At 42.9% G+C, this 26,085-nt stretch overlaps 1 protein-coding gene and 1 non-coding gene across 3 annotated transcripts; one reads left to right on the top strand and one right to left on the bottom strand.

Annotated features, from left to right (window-relative positions):
* Window positions 1-3,249: 3,249 nt before the first annotated feature.
* On the top strand, window positions 3,250-14,175 carry LOC4340495 (MADS-box transcription factor 55-like). 2 transcript variants are annotated; one of them, XM_015786192.3, is made up of 8 exons: window positions 3,250-3,770; window positions 6,951-7,035; window positions 8,407-8,468; window positions 8,582-8,681; window positions 8,781-8,822; window positions 12,834-12,875; window positions 13,019-13,170; window positions 13,739-14,175. In XM_015786192.3, exons 1-8 carry the CDS (start codon window positions 3,589-3,591, stop codon window positions 13,746-13,748), a joined length of 675 nt encoding a protein of 224 aa, XP_015641678.1. In that variant the 5' UTR covers window positions 3,250-3,588; the 3' UTR covers window positions 13,749-14,175. The 2 variants fall into 2 exon arrangements, with proteins under 2 accessions (XP_015641678.1, NP_001408325.1); NM_001421396.1 differs by having other exon boundaries at window positions 3,464-3,770; window positions 6,954-7,035; window positions 13,739-14,168.
* Window positions 14,176-17,468: 3,293 nt separating this feature from the next.
* TRNAV-AAC (transfer RNA valine (anticodon AAC)) lies at window positions 17,469-17,542 on the bottom strand. Its single transcript has one exon. It is a non-coding gene; the product is annotated as a tRNA-Val (tRNA).
* Window positions 17,543-26,085: the final 8,543 nt, after the last annotated feature.

The following is a 26,085-nucleotide window of genomic DNA, read 5'->3' as shown; positions in this document are numbered from 1 at the left end:
CCTACTGTTAATTCATACTGCACTGATTTTAAGCATGTTGTTCACATTGCTAATGAAGTAGAGGAGCGTGAATTGAGATCTTCTTTAAATACTTTGGGCTATGTTCAGTTTGATGATTTTTGTGAGCTCGATAATTTCAAGGAGAAATTATTTGCTAAGTCTGATTTGCCATATCCAACCAATGTTATATTTCACATCTTTGGTGAATATAATGATCTTGGAATATATTTTGTGCATAGAGTTTACATCTGCTCGGATTTAGAACCTCCTGTACATGTGGATAAAATATGCAAGCTAGAGAAAAATGTTATTGCTAACCAAATTGTCTCGAGTTTGCCTTGTTTTGATTGGAAGAAACAGGTTGTTGTAAATGGACTACGCAAAGAGCACCATATGGAAAAACCGAGGACGGTTTTCCGTGAAGAAGGGGAGGATGATGTGACCATGGCTACCACGGATGCAACCATTGCTCACATCATGGATGAACAAGAAGATATCGAGATCAAGTACTCCAAGTGCTGGAATCCGATTCGGCCACCTACTACACCGCTGACTTCAAACGGCCACCGAATCTGCATACGACCTCCGTTTTCGGCCCGTGAGTACTTGATGGAAAGCTCTCGGAGCCCTCTTTCTAACAGATCCAGCCTCTTCTCTGAATTCTATCTCGTGTGGCCAGAATCACAGGAACAAGGTGTTGCATCACCTATAATGGGCCTATGGGCTTGTAACTTCATTTGGGACCCCGGCCCAGGTGAGGCCCATGTGGGGTGCGCCCCAAGCTGGTGGAGCACGACCCTAGGCACCCCTAGGTCGTCCTCCCACCCCTATATATAGCTAGTCTGGCCCAGGTGGGGCCCATGTGGGGTGCGCCCCAAGCTGGTGGAGCACGACCCTAGGCACCCCTAGGTCGTCCTCCCACCCCTATATATAGCTAGTTACCCCTTCAGGGTTTCTCGGGTTTTGTTAGATTAAAGTTTAGCCATTGCTACTTGCTTGCAGCGCGCGTGTCGGCTAGACCGTCCGTCTGCTTGTTCTTCGGAACCCCAACTTATCATTTGTATTAAATTCCTATTTGCAATATCAGATTGCTTTTTATCTTGTTCTTGCTTGTTTCTTCGATTTGCTTGCAGGAATAGGGTTGATCTGCACCGGCAAGATCAGCAACCCACGGAGAGGTGTATCGATCGCTAAGGCGCAACACAACGTCTCGTACGGTTGTAGTCGGATCGTCAACGTTTCTCCCAAATCGTAGTTATCACAACTCACCGAAAGATCGGGCCAACAACAGCCTTGAGTGTCGAGAGGAACTCAGGGTTCATCAGTCACTGTAGCTCGATTGCGCCCGAAAAGCAAAAATGTTTAGGGTTCATCGTAGAACTCACACTAAGGGTGTGTTTGGCATGCACACTTTTCAAACTGCTAAACGGTATGTTTTTTTTTAAAAAAAGTTTCTATATAAAAGTTGCTTTAAAAATATCAAATTAATCTATTTTTGAAAAAAATTAGCTAATACTTAATTAATTGATCGCTCTGTTTTCCATGCGGGAGAGATCAGTTCCCTCCAGGAATCTGAACACAGGCTAACGGAGACTGGGAAGTTTCCGTGTGTTTTTTTACACACGGGAGCTTTTTTCAAGTCTTTTAGTACTGTCATGGATTAATTTTACGAGATTTTCAGAGGAGTACAGTTTGTTTTCGTCATTTCTTTTAGAAAAAATATACTAGTTCTCGAAAATGCCTTATATATCCAGGTCCATCACCCACCACCGTGTGCATGTACTTGCCGTCACGTTGTATTTAAGCACGATTAGTGACAATCTACACAAACTCGAGCGTGACGGGTCATGACTATGCCGTGTCGAGCGACGGCCGACGGTGATAATCACGATGAGCCTACATACTTAGTATATGCTACTTATACATACTCTATACAGGACACTAGTACGTACGTTACATATTTATATACATAATACTTCTATGCTATTTATACATACTCTATACATAGTAGGATATTGTCCCAAATCCTCTATTTATTTAGCCATTGATTCAGGGGATAGGCGAGCCATCCTTTTTGCGAGTAATGCAGAGGAGAACGGTAAAGCCGGTCACAATCTTATCCCTGTTTCCATCGTACGTAGAGCCACATCCACAGCCACACGGCCCGCGTCGGAACAGGGAATCCCCCCGGCGTGCAGCTCTTCTTTTCCCCGAGCAAGTTTAATAGCAAAGCCCACTACTAGCTTCAAATCATTTATAGCCAATGTAATATCTAATTCATACACTAGTTACTTACTATACTAGTAATATCTGGTCTTACCTGTCATACACACATTATGTCTTTTAAATCCGTGTTGTAGCTGGCTACAGATCTGTAGCCCGCTGCTTTTCTCTCTCTTCCTTTATCTCTTTAAAATATGTTTATAGCTGGCTTATAGCCTGCTATTTGTACCTGCTCTAAAACCGAATACATATTTCCTCCCTCCCAAAATATAGCTATTTTTAAGGTTAGTGTGGGTATTAAGAAAAAGTAGGTGAGAATGATCGGACTGGATGAAGTGTGTCATTGGTTGAAAAGAGAAAGTAGGTGAATAAGAATGATTGTGATTGGTTAAGAGGAGGTAAGTAGAGAAATAGCTTCATTTTAGAACATTGTGCTAGAAATAGTTAAATTTTGAGATGGAGGCAGTATCTATCTATTTATTGCGTATAAACTAAATAATTAGAAAAAAAATAATTAATAAGATAAATTAATTTGTAATATATTCATTTACAAGCATTCAACTTCAAATTCAACTTATATTTTTATATAAGTTGTAAAAAATAACAAATTAACTCTAATCAGTATACATATATTTACAACTAAATTTATTTTTTACAACTTGCAAAAGTTAAATTTAATCTCAAATGCTTCTAGTGTGATATATTTCATATTAATCTATCTTAACATTTACCAGTTGATTTGTGATAAACGGTTAGCAACAATTATCCAGGTGATTAGAATCCTTCTCTCCCCTTTGCAGCACTGTTCCCCCCACTCCCCCTTTCCTTATCAGGAAGCCACACGCACTCTCCGTCTCCGTAGACTGCACGCTTCGTCGTCACATTTTTCACGGCCTCCTCACCGCCCTCCCCCCTCGGGCCCCACGTGTCAGCCGCCCCGTGCGGATTCTTTCTTTCTCTTCTTTTTTTAACCTTTTTTTTTTTCTTTTTGGTATAAACAAGGACCAGTGTAGTTGCGCCCAATCGGAGGGGAGAGAAGAGGAGACACACGCACCGCACGGTGGTGGTGGCTCTCGGCTCGGCCAGATTTGTTTAATTATTCGCCCCGGGTTTACCGCGGCCGCCAATCGGAGGCGCCGCGCGCGGCCACATCCCTTTCTTTCTCTTTCCTCGCCTCGCCTCGCCTCGCCATTGGCGAGCCGCGGCTATATACTAGGCGCACCCCGCCGCTGCGGCGCGCGTTTCTCTCTCTCCTTGTCTCTCTGTGCTGTTGTTGTTGCGGGTGAATCTGCTTGGATTTCGTCGGAGTTTTCTGTCGCGGAGGAGGAGGGGGTGGTGGTTGATCGGAGGGGAGGGGGGAGGGAGATGGCGAGGGAGAGGAGGGAGATACGGAGGATAGAGAGCGCGGCGGCGCGGCAGGTGACGTTCTCGAAGCGGCGGCGGGGGCTGTTCAAGAAGGCGGAGGAGCTGGCGGTGCTGTGCGACGCCGACGTCGCGCTCGTCGTCTTCTCCTCCACCGGCAAGCTCTCCCAGTTCGCCAGCTCCAAGTAAGCGCGTTCTCTGATCCCCTCTCTCTCTCTACTGTTGATGCTGCTACTGCTCACCCGATGATCTCACCCTTTTTTTAGTTTTCGATCCGCTCGAGATTTTTTTGGGGGGTTTAGATCTAGCTACCTGCTGCTGTGTTCCTCTCTCGTTTGAAAGGGCTCCAGATCCTCCCGGTCGCTAGGGCTTCCTCCCTCTTCTACAGTTTTACTTCTTCGGTTTTAGGGTTTGTGTTTGGTTGATGCGATGCTTCTCGCGAAACGCCACTTCGGGATCGAGCCTTCTTTTCTACTTCCAGAACAATCATCCTTGCGGTTTTTGGGGCTGATTCCTGGGTCGATTCCGGTGGATTCTACCACCCGGGATGGTCCTCCGAAAATGGGGAATTTTTCTACTGTAGTTTCAATCACAATCTCCACAGCTAAGTACGGGGAAAATTCGATCGCTTGCTTTTTGCAGATGAGAGATATGCATATTTCTCGTGTATTCCATTTGCTTTCATGTGGAGAGGAACACTCTAAAATCCGGTTAATTTTGCTTACGTACGCTGCTCGATAAAAAATAAATCCCAAAACCGATCGGCGCGGCGCGCGGCCTTGGGCGCCTCCGCTAATCGCGGCGCCGCCGTACCTGTGATTTTATGTGTGGTGTGGCATGGCATGCCGTATGCATGAGCCGTCAACCAACCAACCAACGAACCAGCTGCCGATCAGTTCATCCTCTCCTACTGCCTCTCTCTCTCTCGTGGTCTGCGCAGGTGGCCGGCTGGTACTTTGCTGTAGCTATAGCTATATATGGGATCACTCTTGTAGCCTTTGGGTATTTGGGCTTGCTAGCTTACCATTATTGGTGTTCTCCAAGAGAGAAAAATAAACATTTCAAGTACCAAGAGGGTACGTGGCCTTTGCATGTTCCATATATAAGTATGTCGTCCAAGAAAAAAAAGGGTTAATTTAGTATAGTAGGACTATACGCATATAAGCATGCCCAAAGAGAAGGGGGTTAATTAATTAATATAATGATGAGTAGTACGGTACTCCATTTTAAGAGTGTGATCGATCTTGATCAGTTTCTTTTTGGCAGTCGAAGCTATTTAAGAATATAATTGCATCATTTAGGGATTGAGCGCATGCATCAGAGAACATAATTGTATGCACGTTTTCTGAAGCTCCTTTGTTTAATTTCTGTGTGATTTTTTTATGTGCCTATATAGTTGACTGCATATGGGTGCTTCTTTCCCAAAAATAATGGAACTGTGCGTTCTTCTTTTGGAACGTACTGTCCTTGGGTGTAACTTAATATTTGATGCTTGTAATTTACAACTTGATATATAGTTCATGATAACTTGTTTCGTTCTTATAATTAGAACCATGCCATGAACTTTATAATAGAATAATCTCGTGTCATTTATGTGTTTTGTGTAACTAACAATGAAGGTGAGAAGATCAAGGTCGTAGTACCTCATAAACTTTACACTATTCCTCCACTATTCCTTTTTTAGGGTCCTCATTTTATATACTTTTTTCTACTTATCATTTGGAACATCTACACAGTTCTACAATACACCTAAGACGCTAAGACCATTATCTTTCACAATCTTATGTCCCAAGCCGCTAAGTATAATTGTTTATCTATTATATGCCCAATATCATGCTCTCTAGTTTTTCTTCCCTACAATTTGTCATCTCGTTATTTCTCCATCAACGTACAACTCCATTATGTACGAGGAAAAGATCATTCCGCTATGATACTATTTGAGTGAACAATTATCAGACAACAATTAAATAGGAGTAACATAGCATTTATTGAGGTGAAGTTAATTTTCAGAAGGGCAAATGTTAACGAAGACCTGGTAATTAAACTGGTCTTTTCGATCTCCATGCCCAATTGCACTGATCGAGAACGTAAAGACCTTGGCATAGTTTTTTTTATGGCACCTATATATTCAGTATGTATTTCAGTAGGAATTATTGTACAAGAGGGACAATTCATATCATCAAAACCTACTGGTGGCATTTCTAATTTTCTTACATGACTGAACTTTACACTTTTGTGCACATATTACTAGATTAGTGCCATAGTTTTTGTAAGTTCAAGTGCGTGCTGCTAAACTGTATCCTAGTTGAGAACGGTGGGAGTTATATTATATAACTTAATTTTTTTCTACAAAACGTTGAACAGAAATCACTGGACAACCTTAAGTCAGATAAGAAACTATGCACACTGTTATAATTTAAGATCAGTGATTCTGCTGACATTATTACTAAGAGCATATATGATGAAGACATCAAAATGTACTTTAAACATGGGCATGCGTATTACGAGTAGCACATAACTCTAGCAGAAATGTATGAATTCTACACAAGCTCAGCATATCCTTGGCTGGCTGGCTACATCTTCTTGGAGAACATCCAAAGCTATCTTTTTCCACCCCTTTGAAAGGATATAAAATATTGTGCAAGTGTTAGTCCAACGCAGTTTATATTATGATTACACAACAATCCCAATTCCCAGGGTTTCAAATTGAAGTTTACTTCTAGAATTAGGTTCCAACCATTAAGCAATACGTACGTAGTATATTCTTTATATATGCTTATGTTTTTTTCCTGAGAAAAATATGCATTGTAGTTTAGACCAATGGGCCAGAATTCATCTGACAACAATAAACAATATGTACTTGAGTGGTGTCTGACTGGTTTCCTTCATGTTACCCTCTTTTGAATATGGGATTCCTATAGACAATAACAGAAGAAACAAAAAAAATGCATTATATTAGATTAAATTCAGAGTGCTTTAGACAATCATATATAGAGTTTAATTTTCCATTGATATATATGAACATGATATGATATGATAATTGAATATATATATATATATATATATATATATATATATATATATATATATATATATATATGATGCTCGCAGAATCTCTTACCAATTTTCAGCGTAACTAGTAACAAATAATTAAGATTTATTCTCTTATTAAAGAGGCTGTACTTGAAGGTGTTAGACTATAGATGGTTTTGTATATTAGATATACATTATTATTATATCTTCAGAGTTCAAACCCCTTTGAAGTCAATTTACAAAACCTTGCTTGAAGACATGTATTTTATAGATACCGCATGTATAGGCAGCTTGGTGCAAATACTGATTATTGGTATTTTTCTTTGGTCAAGCAGTATGAACGAGATCATTGACAAGTATACTACACATTCAAAGAACCTGGGGAAAACAGATAAGCAGCCTTCTATTGATCTGAATGTATGTAAAGCAATCTCTGTGTTTTGTAGTTCATAATCATAAGTGGATTTGTACTAACTAGTATTAGATCATATGTGGTGTAATGTTTCATATATTTATATACATGCATAAGTCAACATGCAATGATAACAGCACTTTTTTTTTCTGCAAACAGTTCTGCTGACTATGTTTAGTTCTTTAGAGCAAATTTAATAGTATAGCCCACTACTAGCTCCAATTCATCTATAGTCAATCTAATAGCCAATTCATACAATAGTTGCTTACTATACTACTAATATGTGGTCCCACCTATCATACACACATTGCGTCTTGGAGTCCGTGCTGCAGCTGGCTACAGATCTGTAGCCTGCTGCTCTTCTCTCTCATCTTTTATCTCATTAAAATATGTTTACAGCTGGCTAATAGCCTGCTATTGTACCTGCTCTTATAGCTAGTTGCTTATGCTTAATTAAGAAATTAGTTACACATGTAAAGGTATAACTTTACCCACTCATATAATGAAAATATTCTTAAATTAATTAACTAGGACAGTAGTGGAGGGTGCAGAAATCTTCTCACTTATTTTTTGTCTTCCCAAACAGGGATTTTTTTTAAAGAAAATGGTTAGATTAAGAAAAAAAATCATGCTAGGTTATTACTCGATCTACAGTTGTAACGGATTGCAGCCTTAGTTGTACCAACTTATAAACGATTGGATCAGTAGCATGTTGTTTTTTTTACATTATATATATATATATATATATGTGTGCTAGTTTCATTTTTGAGTATTTTATAGGTTCCCCATATTAACTCAAAAGCATGATCTCTGCACCATTAAATTTTTCATGAGTTTAGAGCACAACAACGATGTCCACAAACTTGTAGAAGTGCGCGCTTCATATGATGATGCAAGCTTAGAGCAAGTTTAATAGTATAGCCCGCTACTATCTCTAATTCATATATAATCAATCTAATAGCCAATTCATACAATAATTGCTTACTATATTATTAATATATGGTCCCACCTGTCATGCACACATTACGTCTTGGAGTCTGCGCTGCAGCTGGCTATAGATCTGTAGCCCGCTGCTATTCTCTCTCATCTTTTATCTCATTAAAATATGTTTACAGCTAGCTAATAGCCTGCTATTGTACCTGCTCTTAATGAAAATAAGACCATGTAATTAATGTAAATGTGAGACACTATTTAATATCCTGGATCTGCAAAGAAAAGTGACATAAAGTACTAACTCCACACATTTATATGTCCTCTAACCTAGGAATATAAATGCAAGAATCTCATAGAAATTGTCTTTGTAACTAGCCTTCTTCTTAATTATATTGCTTCGTACATATACTAACAGTTATGCATATATTCACCTTCTTCTTCAGTTAGAGCACAGCAAGTGTAGCAGTTTGAATGAACAACTGGCAGAAGCAAGTCTTCAACTTAGGTTAATTATGTTCTGATCCATATTGATTTTATTATTTCGATATATCACAAAATTGTTTGCAACAGAAATAGCCCGTATTATAAGTTGATAATGTCACAATTCCACATTTATAGACAGATGAGAGGTGAGGAGCTTGAGGGATTGAGTGTGGAAGAGCTGCAGCAGATGGAAAAGAACCTCGAGGCAGGACTGCAGCGGGTGCTCTGTACAAAGGTTGGGTGTCATCCGATGGTGTTCCCTTTTCAGCTTCGTATGAATTGGCAGGCACAATATCAAGTTTTTCAGACAACTAATCAATATATGCTTATGCAGGACCAGCAATTCATGCAAGAAATCAGTGAGCTCCAACGAAAGGTAAACAAAATGATTAGATTCCACTAGTTACTTTTGTTAACCTCGTAATAATGTCCTTAATTACATTGATTTCACTATTGTCTGCCAAACATGTTAGTCTAGTTAAGGGTATTTTGAATCATAGCTAGTAATTCTCTATGGGTTCTCAAAATTCTGTGTCCCTGTAAGCAGCTAATAAGCTAGATCCTAGAGGAAAAAAAAAGTTAGTCACAACTTAATTACCGTCAGTTGTATAAATTTAACCGAGTGAAAATAGGTTTTGTAGATGTTTTATTGTCATTGTTGTACTGTTATAGATATATTGGTGATAAAGATGATTATTAATACAACAAGACACTAGTACAGAACCCATAATATGTGCCAGTTGAGAACCCCCATAGGTGTTGGATTTTTCAACTGGCACCCTATTAGAGGCACTGATGGGGAGAATCAAAAGTGCTAGTATAGGAACCGGTACCTTTGAGGTGTCACGAATAAAAAAAACTAAAACTGGCTTGATGCATCAGCTCGAACCAAAGCCGATGCTTTGAGCGTTCCCCATAGCCCCCAAGGTTTGATTGACATCCAAGAACAAACACACATAATAACATCCAAGAACAAGGTCGTCTCTGAGCTCGATTGACATTAGAAATCATTAACATACAAACTCACAGAATCAACAACAATAATATGAGGAGGTTCACTGGAGAGAAGGTCGCCATCCCCGTTGCTGCTCACCATGGGTGAAGGTGAAATCTGCTTGCTCGCCCACCACCATACAAGCCAGATTTGTCCCCCGGGGATCTCTAGTTCTACTGCTCGCCGGCTTGGCAGAGAGGAGGTGGCTGGATTTGGCTGCTCCCGAGCAGCGAACAGTAGGATCAGGAGATGGAGGCGTGGTGACTAGCGAGGAACTCCATGAGGCACGGTTGGTGTTCGCGGATGATCAGATCTGGTAGAGGTCAACAAGGACCTCAAGGCCATTGCTCGCCGGCTTGGGGGAGAGGACACGTGGCCACGCCGCTCGTTGGCTAAGTAGAGAGGAGCCAGCTGCGCCGCTCAAAGGCTATGGGAGAGGGCGGCCCCACTACTCACGAGTTGGGGAGAGAGAAGGCAGCCCCGTCGCTTGTCGGCTTGGGGGAGAGGAGGTGGCCGTGCTGCCCATAGGCTAGGGGAGAGGAGGCAGACGGCCGAGGGGACCGGCGTGTCATTCGAGAAGAGAGAAGGCTAGGGAGATAAAGATCATGAAGAAAGGATGGTGTGTTGGGGATGGAGTCAGGGAGATAAGATCGAGAGGTACCTAATAAATCGAGGTGGGCTCCCACAGTCCCACATTTTGTTGGCTCGGCTGCATCCTTAACAGTGCTGTGTTTTTGTTAAAACTAGCAATTATATCCACATTATAAGTTTTGGTTTATTAAAAAATTCGGTACATATATTTTATGTATCGATTGATTTTCTTTAATAATCTGGCACCTATAAGGGGTGATAGGTGCTGGTTTTCAATATTTAATCCATGTGCGGGTTTTGGGAGGATAGGAAATATATACCTCATGTGCTGGTTTTAGATGACCAGCACATGAGGGTGTCCTCAATTAATGGTTTTGTAGTAGTGAGTGTACGGCAAAAACTATGCAGTGTAGCCAGTTGCAAGAAACTTGTATAAAATGGCGCTAAATTAGTGGAAGTTTACAATATGACATACAACAATATACTAATTCTGAAGATGTCAATATGATATGCTTTTTGGAGTATTTCTAGGGAGGACACACTGCTAGAGAACGGGTCATCTCTGATGGTTCAGAAAGACTATCAACGGCGGGTTGGGTGAGCAACCCGACATTTAACTATTGGTCAGTGGTGAGAATGACACCCCCGTTAATGATGAAATCATATGTAACGGTCTACAAGTTGTGACCCATCACAGATAGGAAAATTCTGCACAAAAAAGGCCAAAATTGCCATGACTATGATAGGGAAATTTGGCCAAAAAAATCCAAAAAGGTTGTGCTTGTCGCCACGCCGCCATCATTTCCGTGCCATGGCTCTTATTGTTCTACTATCCCCGTCCCGCGCGCAGCTTCTTGTCACTGTACTATTCCTGTCATCGTGGTGCACGGCTGCTTGTCGATGTCACCATCATCATCTTCCCTCAGGTGGCTGAATCCATAGTTATTGGAACTGGACTAGACCGGTGGTTGGACCGAAAAAACTAGAACTAGAGCCTCCGCCAGTTTGGTCCAGCTAAAAGACCGTTTGCGCAATTGACCCGGTAGAAACCGGTTGGGTCACCCGTTTTTGTAGAAAAATTGCTATTGAACTGGAATTGAACCACCAAGGATTGCCTTGTGCAAGGTCACATGCGTCCTGGAGGCTGTTGGAGAGGGAAAATGTGGGAAAAAGTACGCATGTGGGATTCGATCCCACGATCACATGCATAGAAGCAAACCAAACGACCAGCATGCTACGATGCACCTTGTGTTTTGAAAGAATAACCTATCTATTTAAATTGCATTGATCCGCTTCAAACCAGTGGTTTAACTGGTTGAACCAATAAATCATCAAAACGAGAGCCTCACTGGTTCAATTACCAGTCCGGTCTCAATAACTATGGTTGAATCTAGCCACCACGAGGTGAGAGTGGTCAGATCTAACGTCCCTCGACCTTGGGGAGGTTGGATGTAGCATCCCTAAGGCAATGTCCAATGCTAAAGGGTGGAGGAGATAGCGGCCAGCCCTTGGGGTGGAGCAGACGGCGGCTAACGCTCGGGATCTAGCCAACATGCACGAGGTTGATTGTGGTCAAATCCGGCGTCCCCCGACCTTGGGGAGGCCACTAGTCCATGAGGTGGTGCCCGACGCTTAAGGATGAAGGAGGTGCCAGTCGACACTTGGGGATTTGGGAGTGAGAGAGTGGTCGTATACTTTGTAGTAGGGTCATCTGTGGCGGTCCGAAAATTAAGCCCATTTGAGATGATAGCTCATCCTAAACATGTGTTACTAACACCGACGCTGAGATGTCTTTATCATTTGTGGCGGTTCATATGACCACACCCATCACATCGGGGTCATCATGGTTGATCTTTATTTACAGTTCATACTTTGACCCATTGTCCCATGTAGTAGTATCTTAAAGTTTTTTTTTCCAGTTGGAGATGAGGTCATCAAAGATGGGTCACTTTGACCCTCTACAGATGGCCCGTCACCGATGTCCCATTCTGTAGTGGTGACTAGAAGTCGAGAACTAGCTAAAGGGTACTAATATTCACTATTCAGTGCCGGAACTTTATATATAGCAAAAATTATTATATATAGCAAAAATTATATTGACGAGTGAAACATGTGCATGTACTATATTGGAATGTTGCTTGCAGACGGTATACGATGGCAATAAATCAATAATAGACTGTCAATGAAATGCTGAGGTTCGATAGGATCTCTGTACGAGAGTCAATTTTTGTTGTGAACTTATTGCACAATTTTTCAGGCATGAAATGTTTTCTCGACATATATTGGATGGAAATGTTATCATTCAGCAGCTTCCTGTTTATTTATGCATAGATTTTCAGATACAGTAAACTTTCTCGTGAGGCTTATGAGGAGTATTATTTATTTAGAAATTGATATTTTCACCGATATCCAACAATGCAACTAAGGATTACATTTAGAATAGAATTTTACTCCCTTTGCTCTTAAATATTTAATGTTTAGGATAAGATTCAGTCAATCTTTTAAAAAGTTGACCATCAATAATTTGAGATTCTCAAATGTTTAGTTTAAAAACAAAAGAAATGATATATATGGATTTACCTTTAAAAATAACCTTTTAGATTTCATAAATTTATTCTAATACAAAACTGATTGTCGGAATTACAAAATTTTGATAAAATTTTGTATGAACGTAAAACATTTATGTCTGGATATAATATTTTGTATTTATCAGCACAAAACGTAAAATTGATTTGGTTGGTTTTGAAAATGAATCAGGTATAATTTCACAAATCTTATGATACAATTTATTTGTTCTTGTAGGGCATTCAGCTGGCAGAAGAGAATATGCGCCTCAGAGACCAAGTAATTAATACATACTGTGTATATGCGTTCGAAATATTTGCATAGTTTTACAAAATAAAATGCAAATTCGAGGACCCTTTGGTTTCTCCATATCAGGCACGGCGGAATATGCATTTATATTCTGTGCATTTGCTTGTATGCAGATGCCTCAGGTGCCTACTGCTGGCTTGGCGGTTCCTGATACTGAAAATGTTCTTACTGAAGATGGACAATCATCTGAATCTGTGATGACTGCATTAAATTCGGGAAGCTCGCAGGATAATGATGATGGTTCTGATATATCCCTGAAACTAGGGTGAGTTTCCGCTGGAACCCTTGTCGCTTCTTTGTAGCTAATTTAAATTTTCTCAGATGGGACAATTTTAATAATTCTGCTCGTTCTGTTGGAACATGATAAAACGAAATTTAAATTCTTTCTAGACGATTGAATACGATATCATGATCTTTTCCCAGAACTCAATTAGTTTTTAATATACTTAAGGATTTGATCTTTTACTAGCTAGTTGGTCCCGGCAGGTAAGCTTTCCCTGCAGATGGTATCCATTTTCACACTAAATCCAAATGAAAACTGCACTAAGGGATAAACGACAAAGAAAATCAACTTAAGAACTATGAATTATTGATTGAAATAATGCCCTTTTTATTACTTGATTCGTGCCCCCCTAAACCTGAGATCGATCAGAACTATGTACTCTGAATGTGTTGTGTTCTCCTTCAAGGGTGTTAAGTTACCAAGCGAATTTATTTTCCTCATGTAACTTATTTCTTTGTGCTGTTCAACATAAGCGCAAATATTGGATGGCTGTGTTTGGATGTAGAGACCGGTTTAATCCATTCTCTCTTAAAAAAATTGATATCTTCAGGTTGCCTTGAAATAAAAGGACCAGCTAGAGAGCTGAGAAATGGGATGACGACCACCATGAATTATTTGTCTGTGTGCATGAGTGGATGAAGTTGGAAGTTAAATGCATCTTAAGAAGATCAAGAAGATGTCATGCTATGAGATTACCAACAAGGCTGCAATAATCCTATCCTATGTTAAAAAGGAGATCGATTGACTTGTCATCCTATGCCTGCTGATGCAATGGTCCGGTTGCTTGGATCTTTTTTTCTCAACTTGTACTAGTGTACCATACTACCTTCGTCGCACTTAATTTAAATGCGACATGTACGTATGTATCGTTCGCTTAATTCGTGCAAGTTATGTACGTACCTGTATGGGAACTGTATGGAAACTTGTGACCTCGGCTGAGACTTATTATTGGCACAATTATTAAGCTAGTCATTCTCATCATAATAACTTAGTACTTTTTTCGCTGACGAGTAATTTCATTTAACGTTGCGAGTTTATGGATATACTGATTTACTCCCTCCATCCTAGAATATAAAAAGTTTTAAAGTTGGACACAGTTATTAAGAAAGTAGGTAGAAGTGAGTGGTGGAGGGTTGTGATAGGATGAGTAGTGGAGATAGGTGGGAAAAGTGAATGGTGGAGGGTTGTGATTAGTTGGCGAGAGAATTGTTGGTGAAGAAGTTGTTATATTTTAGGACAAATCTTAAGGGAAAGTTGTTATATTTTGGGATGGAGGGAGTACTTTATATGATGACATATGCTTGAATCCCTAAATTGAAATTAATTCGATGTTAGTGGTTTTTTTAAGTAACGTTCGGTTGCGTTTACAATATATAAAACATTAACGGAATGCTTTCTCATATTAAATGTTTTGGGAGAGAAAATAATCATGGTTTCTTGCATTGAATATTTTCGTAGATAAAAGTCGTTTGCCTTTCTTTGAATCGACAAAAATCATTTGCCTTGATCATATTAAAGAGAGATGCTGTGAGGGTGCTCCGGCCGGTCATGGTTGCAGTTTTTCTTGTCATGTAAAAATGTCTTCCGTTGTATGTGTTGGGTACTCCCTCCATTTCTCAATAGAAGGCGTAACTGCATTTTGTCAAAATGTCCAAATACACGACGGCAACTACTTGGCTCTCGCGTGTTTTATGTGCATGTAGAATAACAGCTATTGATTCTTTTGTTTGGCTAGTTTAAAAGCATCGGCTATGGATCCCTCTCGTTTTCTTTTGAATGACCAACACCAGATGGTATGATGATTCATTGAATATAGCATGAGAAAACTATAAAGCTAGTAACCTAGAAGACAGTAACCATGAAAGAAAAAAATCAGTATCACCACGCACCACGCGCCAACAGTGCTTATACAACACCCAGGAGAAGATTAGCACCGGACCGACCACTGCTAGACCAACAAAGAAGCTACTGCCGAACCACCCAAAACCAAAACCTAATAGCGAGCATAGCACTCGACTCTATCCACGACCATGGGACTGTATTAACCCCTATCTTAGCTACACTACCTCTCTCACCTCTCTCTCACAGTGTTGAAGTGTGTTGGATCCAAGCGTGGGCTGCATGGGCATGGCCATTGATGTCTGCGAAACAATTGAAGCAGCACGCGTTCGAACGATCGAAGCAACGGGTATTACTCGGTTCATTGGTCTTTGCATAACGAGTGATTACGCCTTCTATCGAGGGGAATTAATGGAGGGAGTAGCATTTTTTCACGTAGTTCTTCTATATTGTTCGAGAAAAAAAAAGTGATCTAAACAACAACACAACGATAAAAAATAAAAAGAAGTGATCTAAGCAACAACACAACGATAGTCTGTTGAGAATTTGTTTTGGATAAATGATCCTTGCAGTATATAATATGACGTCCTATGCAGGATGAAGATCCGGCCGAATTACCCCCAAGGCCCCCAAGCCCCCCAACCCTGCATTGGTGTTTCAAATTGCACAACCACATTGGCAGGTGACACCCTCCATGCTAGATGTCGTTGACACCTGGTTGAACATTAAGATGGCTCACCGGCTGCGTGCCTTCCTCGCCGGTAAAACAAAGTAGTGAGGCGCCTTACCAAACTTAGAGCAAGTTTAACAGTAGAGTTCACTGTCAGCTATTAGTTTATTTTAAAACCAACATATACTCCCCCATTTTACGATGTAAGTCATTGTAGCATTTCTCACATTCATATTGATGATAATTAATATATCTATCTAGATTTATTAACATTAATATGAATATGAGAAATGCTAGAATGACTTACATTATGAAATAAAAGAAGTAATAAATTAGCTATATGGTTCAGTGAGCTAATCAAACGAAACCTTCATCGCAGCCACCCTGCAGCATCTCGTGCCTACCTCACCAAACGCGTAGCCCCCGCAATGGAAACATCACCTTTGCCTCGCCTTGACCATGGGCTGGGCTGTTTCTGATAACAAAACCAACACCACGTTGCAACCACTTATGCCAGGCCCGCCATCTACCGCAGATCTCAAATTAGCAGATCAAATGGCTGAAAATTCGATTGAAAAAAAATTGTTTACTTTGTTACGGAATATTATCTCCCGGGGAGATAAGATCCTTTTTTTGACCAATCCGAACTAGAGTAGAGTAGAGATAACATCTATCTCCTCCTAAAACCCCTATATATACAAGGACGTGACATTTAAGGTTGGTTGTACTACTAATCAGATCTATAATGAAGAGAGAGCATTCACCATATATATATATGTTTATTGTCTACTTCTGCAATGTTTTTAAGGGCAAAGGGATATGCGCGGGTGTTCCACATCATCTCACGCCTCTACTGCTGTGAGGAACAGGGAACAGATCTAGTGATTCGTTAATAGGTATGTTGGTTTACAACGTACTTAACTGATTGTTAAGCAAATCCCTAAATGGTTTTTTTTATATACTAATCCCTATAAGTGGTGTGAGAGAAAAAATTGTGGTTTCTTGCATTAAATATTTTATTAATTAGTGGAGTATGTCATTGTCGTCTCACCTCCCAGATCCCTGATGTAAGGTCCACGGTCAACCATCAAATAGAAATATCAAACCAGATAAAGTGGCAAAAAGAAAAATGAGAACGAAGAAAATTTACTCAAATGATGGTTAGCATATAGTATTGTTTTGGGGGACCCTAAATATTTTGGGAGAGAAACATTTCATGGTTTCTTGCATTAATATTTTGGGAATAAAAGAGAAATTTCATGGTTTCTCCGAACTGAGCTTGGGCATGTTCACCCGAGTTCAAATATTAGAATTAGCACTGTATTCGTATTTGCAACTAATTATTACTTCCTCCATCCTATTTTAAATCCAGCCATAATTTTTCGTGCATAACTTTGATCGTTCGACTTATTTGAAAAAATTTCAAAAAAAACTTAAAACATAAGTTATGTATAAAGTAATATTCATATTTTATCATATAATAATAATAAAATTACTAATTATAAAAAAAATTCAAATAAAACGATTGAGCGTGGTAACTTATGGTTACACTGAAAAAGCTTATTAAGATAACAAGCACAAATGAACCGAGTTGGCTAAATTATCCAACCCTATTTGGGGAGAGAAATTTTTCATGGTTTCTTGCATTAAATAGTAATCCACCCCTAAGTTTGGGAGAGAACATTTTCATGGTTTCTTGCGTTAAATAGTTTGGGAATAAGAGAGAAAATTCATGGTATTAAACATGTGGAGATTAAAAAAAACGATAATCTGGCGTCGCCCGGACTCGAACCGGAGACCTTCAGTGTGTTAGACTGACGTGATAACCAACTACACCACGACACCTTAACGGAAAATAAAGTTAAAATAATTGTGTTGTATTTTATTATAGTGTATTGATTGTCTTTATGAACTTGTACAGATGCCGTTTATGTGCAGGGGTGCACTGTAGCATACGTTTTTTTTCCTCATTTAGTACACTTTCGTTTGAAAACTGTCAACTCAAATCACACGAAAGTTTTAACTATAGCTTCACACTTTCATCTTCAATTAAAAAAAGCAATCTAAAATCTAAGGCCTACTTTAATTCTCAAAGTTTTTGGACACATGCATAGAGCATTAAATATAAATAAAAAACTAATTGCAATAAGTGTGAAGTAACCCACATGTCTTTTGAGCCTAATTAGTCCGTGATTAGCCATAAGTGCTACAGTAACCCACATGTGCTAATGACGGCTTAATTAGACTGAAAAGATTCGTCTCGCGGTTTCTAGGCGAGTTATGAAATTAGTTTTTTCATTCGTATCCGAAAACCCCTTCCGACATCTAGTCAAACATCCGATGTGACATCTAAAAATTTTCTTTTCGCGAACTAGACACGCCCTGATACTTTCATCTGAATATCTTTTAGAGATCCGAGCTCACCATCTTTCCACCACAGCTCCTCTAATTCCACCACATCTTCCCCACCCCCCCTCTCCCTACGCACTTTCACCGGAGCTTGAGGGGGTTAGCCAGATATCATCACCGATGTTCCTCTTCTCGCGGACAGGTGAGGTGGGTGAGCTCAAGCTTAACGGGGCTCGCTTGGCCACCACTGCTTCTACATGGGCAGAACTGGAGCTCAAGTTAGACGGAGCTCACCGTCCACCGTGCCTTTCCGCGGATGGCCTCGCCAACCGCTGATGCCACGCTCCCTCTACGCTCAAGCTTGAGGCTTCTCGTAGAAAGAGGGAAAAGAGGGAGACAGAAGATAGAACGATAACTAATGGATCATTGAAAGAGGGCCATATGACTTTTTTTTTCTGACTAAGTCACTGTGTTATGTAGGACAAAACCATCGTCCAACCAACTTTTTTACCTTGCTCGACTATAGTGATATAATTGAGGGATGCTTGTATGATGTATCTAGCTTTGTGTATGAGGGACAGAGGTCAGACTTGGTCTATAGTTGGGGGAGAAAATAGACAGTTTTCTTTGAACTCTTTGAAGTAGAACTAGCAGGCTGGATCTTTTGTAGCAGTAAAAGGAATAAGTTCAACTGCCATCCCTCAACTTACACCGAGTTTGTTTGACATCCCTTATCTGCAATACCAGAAATCTTCACCCCTAAACAATGTAAAACCATGTATTTTAGGTCCCATAGCAGTATATATGCCTGGTTTCGCTGACGTGGCATCCTAGTCAGCAAAAAAAAAATATGGGGCCCACATGTAAGTGAGAGAAAATCATGTGGGCCCCACCTCTCTTCTTACTTTTCTTTTTCTCTTCTCTTCTCTCCTTCTCTTTTCGGGTGGCGGCAGATGTGGGAGAGGTGGCCGGCGGCAGCAGCGGGCGAGCTCGCGGGAAGAAGCTAGGCGGTGGCACCAGCGCGGAAAGAAGCTCTCGGCGGCATCGTGCCCGCTCCGCCTGCCGCTGCCCCGCGCTCACACACTCCTGTCGGCCACCTCCCCCCTCCCTCTCAATCTTGTGAAGAAGAGAGAAGAAAGAAGATGCCGTGGAGTTGAGGGGCCTCCTATACAGCTACTCCAACGCGGTGGTGACACGCGCGGCGACCGACGCCACGGGCAGGATGGTAGAGATGATGAAGTAGCTGCTGGGGAACGCCACGTCGCTGGTGGCCGTGGTCCAGGGCGATGACCTGCTGCCAGATATGGTGGCTTCCCACGGTCGCGCCCAACAGTAGTGGCGACAGCATCAGAACAGACAGCTTGGAGTTGAGGAAGTTGTAGTGCGTAGGCTGGGCAAGTGGCTGCACCGACGGCGGCGATGTTGGGGGCAGAGGCGCCACGAGGGTCGTCGGGCCGGTCATCCCTCCGAGCAGGGGGAGATGGAGTAGCAGCGAGGAGGAGGCGGACACCCAGAGGGAGGAAAACAGTGGGGACGGCTCAGCCAGGAAGAGGCAGAGGTGAGAGAGGTAGAAGCCGGCGGGCGGATCCAGCTGCCCCCGCCCTCGGGCGCTGCTGGAGTTGGGCGGCGATGGGACGTCAGCAGCAATAGCAGTCGGCCGCGTCTCCCCTCCGCTCTCCGGCCGGCGGGCGGATCCAGCTGCCCCCGCCCTCGGGCGCTGCTGGAGTTGGGCGACGATGGGACGTCAGCAGCAACAGCAGTCGGCCGCGTCTCCCCTCCGCTCTCCGGCCGGCGGTAGGGATCCTTGCGGAGCCGGGCGCGGCAGAAGGTGATGGCAACGGGGTTATCATCGCGGGCGAGGAAGCAGCCAGTCGACGCCGGCTAAGGAGCCACTTGGTGTCGAAGCGGCGACGGAGGAAGGCGAGGGATTCGCCGTCGCCTCTCACCCTCTGTCGTCGGCAGCCGAAGAAAAGAATAAAAGAAAAGAGAAAATTGTAGGGTGCCACATTAGCGAAACCGGGCATCTATACTGCTATGGGACTTAAAATGCACGGTTTTGTATAGTTTAGGGACGAAGATTTCTGTTATTGAGGATAAGGGATGTCAAACAAACTCGATGTAAAGTTAAGGGATGGCAGGTGAACTTATTCCGCAATAAAACTAGCTATTGGGCTCTACAAAACTATCTGTTGGGGTCATTTTAACATCGGTCAGAGCATGTGTGTGCCTCTTCGAGCAACAGCCAAAATAGCCCGTTTATGGTGTACTAGGCCAATGTCGATTTCCTCTCGAATGAGTCTCCTGCTCGGCTGGACCAACATTTTCGTATGTCCTACTGCAACTTGTGGTCCACGAGCTACTATAACAAATTCATACTTCTTCCATCCCACAATATCTGAAAAGAAAAAGTACGAATTACCCCTGAACTATAACGTCGTCCGAATTATCCCATGAACCACAAAATCGGATATTCTTCACCCCCAACTATGTAAACTGGACGAATTACCCCATCTCGACCCAATCCACGGTGGTTTTGGTCTACGTGGCATACACGTGGCATCCCAGTCAGCGTTTTTTTAATTAAAAAATGGCGGGACCCACCTGTCATACTCTCCCACCTCTCTCTCTTCCCCACTTTCCTCTCAATCTCTCTCTCTCTCTTCCCCACTTTCCTCTCAATCTCTCTCTCTCTCTTCCCCACTTTCCTCTCAATCTCTCTCTCTCTCTCCCTCTTCCTCTCAATCTCTCTCTGTCTCAAATGTAGCCGGCGAGTTGGTGGCCGGCACTAGGCGCGGCGGGCGTGGTGGAGAGGCGAGCGGCGTTCGGCGGCCGGAAATCCACTGCGAGCGGCGGGCGCCGTCACCCTCGTGCACCACAGGGAGCAGCTCCACCTCCACGCGCGCCACGGGCACCATGGGCACGGCGGGGCGCGAGGCGGCGTTGCGCACAGTCGAGCCCGCCGCCGCTCGTTCAGCCGAGCCCGCCGCCGCCGCCGCCGCCTCCGCTCGTCCAGCCGCGTCCGCCGCCGCTCGTTCAGCCGAGCCCGTCGCCGCCGCCGCCTCCGCTCGTCCAGCCGCGCCCGCCGCCACTCACCCAGCAGCGCCGGCAGCCGCCGCCGCAACCGCCTCCGCTCGGTCGTCGCCGCGACGCCGCCCGCCCCTCCGTGTCTCCCGCCGCCACCGATCCGTGAGAGAGACAGACGAAGAGTGAGAGAGAGAAGAGAGGAAGAGTGAGAGAGGGGGGAAAGTGGAAGAGTATGACATGTGGGTCCCACCATTTTTATTAAAAAACGCTGACTGGGATGTGTTGATAGAAAACACGAGACCTGGGAGATCTGCTTAACTCCAGTGTAGGTCCAAAACTCGCCATCGGATATATGAGCGTGCTAGTTGATTTGATCCTGCAATCAACAAGAAACAAAGACAAAGAAACCGTGATTAAATCCATAAATGATAGCCGATCGGCTAAATGCCGATGACATATTATTTATCTTTGAGCCGATGTCATATGTAAATCGATCGGCAATTATTAAGTGAACAAATTAGAACTAAATCTACTCGATCGGCTGTAGATATCAACGATATATAATCCTTATATCGATATATACTTGAATCAAGTGATTGGGATAGATCGGTCACCTTACCGAGACAGTATAAATCACTTAGATCGAAATATATATTAATAATGAGATTATATATATGTTCATAGCATAGCCGATCAGATAGATCTAGCATGTATCGGCTAATACTCCGATACTACTTTATATTAAGATATTAAAGCAAATAGAATATACTAAGCAGAAACCTAATATACTTAAATGCAACAAGATCTTGATATAAAGGGCAGATCTAACATGTTAATTGAGCACGTAAGATAAAAGCAATTAGATCAGATACGATCGGCTGAAACTCCGATACTACCCTAATCGGCAACCAGTAGGCAGGCTAGAGATTGAAATTCTAAGCACGACTTAATAGGTCAAACTCAACTGATACAGCATTAAGTATGAAAAGAAGAACAATATCTAGACAATCAAGCCGCTGGATGTTTCATAGAGTGGTGGATATCTCAGATAATCTAAGCCAACGTCGTTATTTAACCTAATCGGCTGCCTTCTGGTAACAGATGTTAGCCGATTGTAGGTTAGATGACGATATTGTCAAGGATTATGCAAGATATATGATAACTTGACGGATTACATAAACAAGATTAGAGTATCATAAAGATGGAAGCACTAATCGCGAGAACACAAGCCGCCATAACAAGTTTTACCTCTTGTTGAAGATCGAAACCGATGCAGCTCAACCCGAAAGCAATAACTCGTCGAAATAAAACTAAAGCAAAAAGGGTGGCGATGCGCCGAAATTGTATTGAACGTGTGTGTTAATCATTACATAGGGCTCGGGGTCTATTTATACCCGAGAATTACAAGATATGTCCATATTGGACACGACTCTTATCTCTAACAAACTCTAAGATACCATAAGTCTTTGCGGCAGACTTTTGCCCATATTTATCTCTAAGGAATTTACATAAAATATCCTAATTAATAGATACAATTGCCTTCCCAGGACTTTATCCATGTGTGGCAATCATCTTGAAGCACATCAACTCGATCCTAATGTCGCACACAGGTCGTATTGTCGGAATCGGCTGTATCACTTAACCAGTCCAACTCAGACTTAGCCGATCCCAGTCGTAGCCGATCCGGACTCCAGCCGATCCTTACTCTGTTTCCGCAACAATCCTCATCTTCGATTCCGCTTCGATCCCATCTTTATCTCCGATACTGATATTACCAAATTTGGTCGTTAACAGGATGCCACGTGTATGCCACGTAGACTAAAACCACTGCAGATTGGGTCGAGGGGGGTAATTCGTCCGGTTTGCATAGTTGGAGGTGAAGAATATTCGGTTTTGGGGTTCAGGGGGTAATTCAGACGACCACAATAGTTTGGGAACAGGGGTAATTCGTACTTTTTCATATCTAAAATAGTGGAAGAGCTAATCATTCTCGAAATGGTAATTTGCCACGTCATCAAAAAAAATTATGAGCCATCCGATTTCTACTCCAGACGTTTCAAGCCGTTGGATTCTCTCATTTGCGAAATATCTTATTCACCCCTCAAGAAACTTCTCAATTTCTAATCCCTCCACATCCATAGAGAGAAAAGATGAGGCGACGGTGGTGCTGATAGAGAGAAAGCGGATCCTTAAGGAAGAGGTTAGGGAAGTAGGGGGAGGCGGTGCTAATTTATAACATTTTGAACATGGATATATTCCTTCCGTCAAAAAAACCTAATCACATGTGAGTACATTGATTAGACTAATCCATACCAAGCTCGTGCCAGCCAAGCCACGCTCGCGACGCCGTGGCACCGGTGTCCCGTGCTCGGACCGCATCGCGCCCCCCCCCCCCCCTACCTCACCTCCCCGTAAAAACCGGAGAGGCGCGCACGCCGTGACACGCCCGTACGCGCAGCCGTGGCGGTGTCCCGTGCCGACGCATCTCCATGTCCCCCCTTCCCCGCGGGCTGCTGGAAACGGACGCACCCGCACCGTAGCACGGGCCACGGCAGCAGCGATCGATCGATGGCGCGCGCGCGCGCGACGTGCTGGGCTGCAGGCACGCACGGTTGATTTGCCCCGGGCGAACGAGGCAAATTAATCAGCCGCGGTGATGCGGTGCGGTTGGGCGGTTGCGTCAGCCGAACTGCTCCTCGTCCCTCGTCACCCCCCTCTCGATCCTCACATGGGCAGTGCACTGTACACGTACACCGTTTTCTACGCACGGAACCGTACTACGTCAGCATAATCCGTTCGTACTACGTTGTACACCTGGGAGAGAAAAAGCACTGGTACAGTAGTACTACACCAGTAGATCCAATCCATCATCCATCCAGTGATCCGGACGCTCCCCTTGTGCGACGACTCTGGTAGAGGTAGAGTACTCTCCTCCAGCATCGCATCCCCCAGGCTGCAAAAGCTGAATATGCATCCGCCATGATTGTGCTCGGCTGTCCCATTTGACTGAATCTCATACAATCCAGACGAACCGAATCCAAACCACCCCCAATAATTGATGGTGTAGGCAGCAGCATATCCGGGAGTGGGGATCAAAACGGTCCGAAACAACGGCAAAACAGACACCACCATTTCCATAACCATATTTTTCTCGAAAACGAAATCAAAAACAGTAAAATCGAAAACGAAAATGATATCAGAAATATCGAAAAATCAGAAACGGAGCAATACGGACGGAAACATGTCAGTACAGATTAGAAACCAGTAACAGATACGAAAACATTAAACTATAAAAACATATATACTCTATTTTAACTTTACATAAGTATGTTATATGTATAAATAAATTCAAGCTTATACTATATATATAAATTAACTCCATTTTAGCCATGCACTCAAGTTAGAGATTTGATTAAAGAGTCAATCAATCTCTAAACTGTGGGTCAAGTAGAGGCATATTTAGAAATACGGTAATTACCATATTATAGAAAACGGTAATTTTCACAAGAATACGGTAAATACGGAAACATACGGTAATTACCATATTATAGAAAACGGTAAGTTTCACAAAAATATGGTAAATACGGAAACGATCGGTATATAGAGATGCAAGTGGGTAGTCCCGCTATTCGCATAAAAATATGCTTGCTAGTCTATTTTACGCATGGTAGTATAAAATTTAGAAGAAAAAATAAACTAGAAGTGGGATAAGCGGGATAAAAAAAGCCCGCTTACCCGCCCCGCTTACATCCCTATCGGTATAACAGCAAAACTATTTTCGTGTCCATTTTCATATTCTTTTACCATTTCCATTTTAGTTTCAGTCGATTACCATTTCCATATAGATCAGTTGGTAAAAAGTTGGAAATGAACGTTGGTTGGCCGTTTTCACCCCTATCCAGGACTCATCACGTACTTGCCGACGTACTTGCCGGCAGTGGCGGATCCATAAAAAAAATAGCAGTGGGATCTGAGCAAACTAGATAGAGTTACAGTCCCCTACCATTTGCATATGGCAAAAAAAAAATAATTAGTAGGGTTTTCGTGGGGTCTCAAGTAGCCTTCACGCAAGTAGTAGAGGCTCGAGACCCCACTGCTCCCATGCTGATCCGCCCCGTGCAGCCGTGCTTGCCGGCCAATCGCTCATGGTCACAGGAGAGACATGCATTCACGATTCGCTCCACTGACTGTTTCACGGTCATACTGAACTGAACCACGCCCCAGAATAGCGTGTGGTCAATCAATGGAGTCCCTGCCGCTGTGATCGCCGTCACGCGCGTCGTGGCCATCGCCGGCGACGGCGCGGCGGAGGGCCGGCCCCGCGCCGCTCGCCCTCCGTCGCCAGGTGACCGGACAGCGACCGGACGTCACCGGATGGGCCAGCAAAACGAGCAGCGGCGGAAAAAAAGGTGAGGCCAAGGGCCCAAGGCCGAATCACGCCGTCCGATCGGGGTTGGTGGGCCCGGCCCCGGTCCCCTCCCCCGCCTTGTTTACAGTTGCCGGCATAGTGGCGGTGGCAGTTGACACGCGCCGAGGACCGAGATAGCCGGAGGCGGAAGCGTGGGGACCAGGAGGGGGTTTGATGGTTTGTGGGGCCCGCAGTCAGAGGGCAGGGTGTAGTAACAGTAGTACTAACTGTAGATGGTTATGGAACGAACGAGGGGGTGGTGGGGCCCAGGCGGGGTGGGTAGGTTGAAGATGGTGGAAGGAGTGTGGGGCGCCGTTGTGCATATAGCACGACGACGGACGGTTCATGGACCGGTGTGAACTGTGATGAGTCATGAATGCGTGGAAATATGGGCAGAGGTCATGAATATATATGTTCATATTTGGAAGTTGATTTTTTTTAAGAACAGATGTGGTGTAGGTTTTAGAAATTCATATAAAAGAATAGACATACATTGATGGTGGATAGCGAAACCATCATAATTGCCACTACCTTTTATCGTTGTATTCTTCATACTAATAATATATGAGTGAGATGGGAGTATTTGAAAGTCTTTTATGTTTGTAGT

Source organism: Oryza sativa, chromosome 6 (assembly GCF_034140825.1).
Source record: "Oryza sativa Japonica Group chromosome 6, ASM3414082v1".
In the NCBI taxonomy this organism is placed as follows: domain Eukaryota; kingdom Viridiplantae; phylum Streptophyta; class Magnoliopsida; order Poales; family Poaceae; genus Oryza; species Oryza sativa.
The sequence above is the reverse complement of the archived record's forward strand: the minus strand, read 5'-3'. Positions and strand labels throughout refer to the sequence as shown.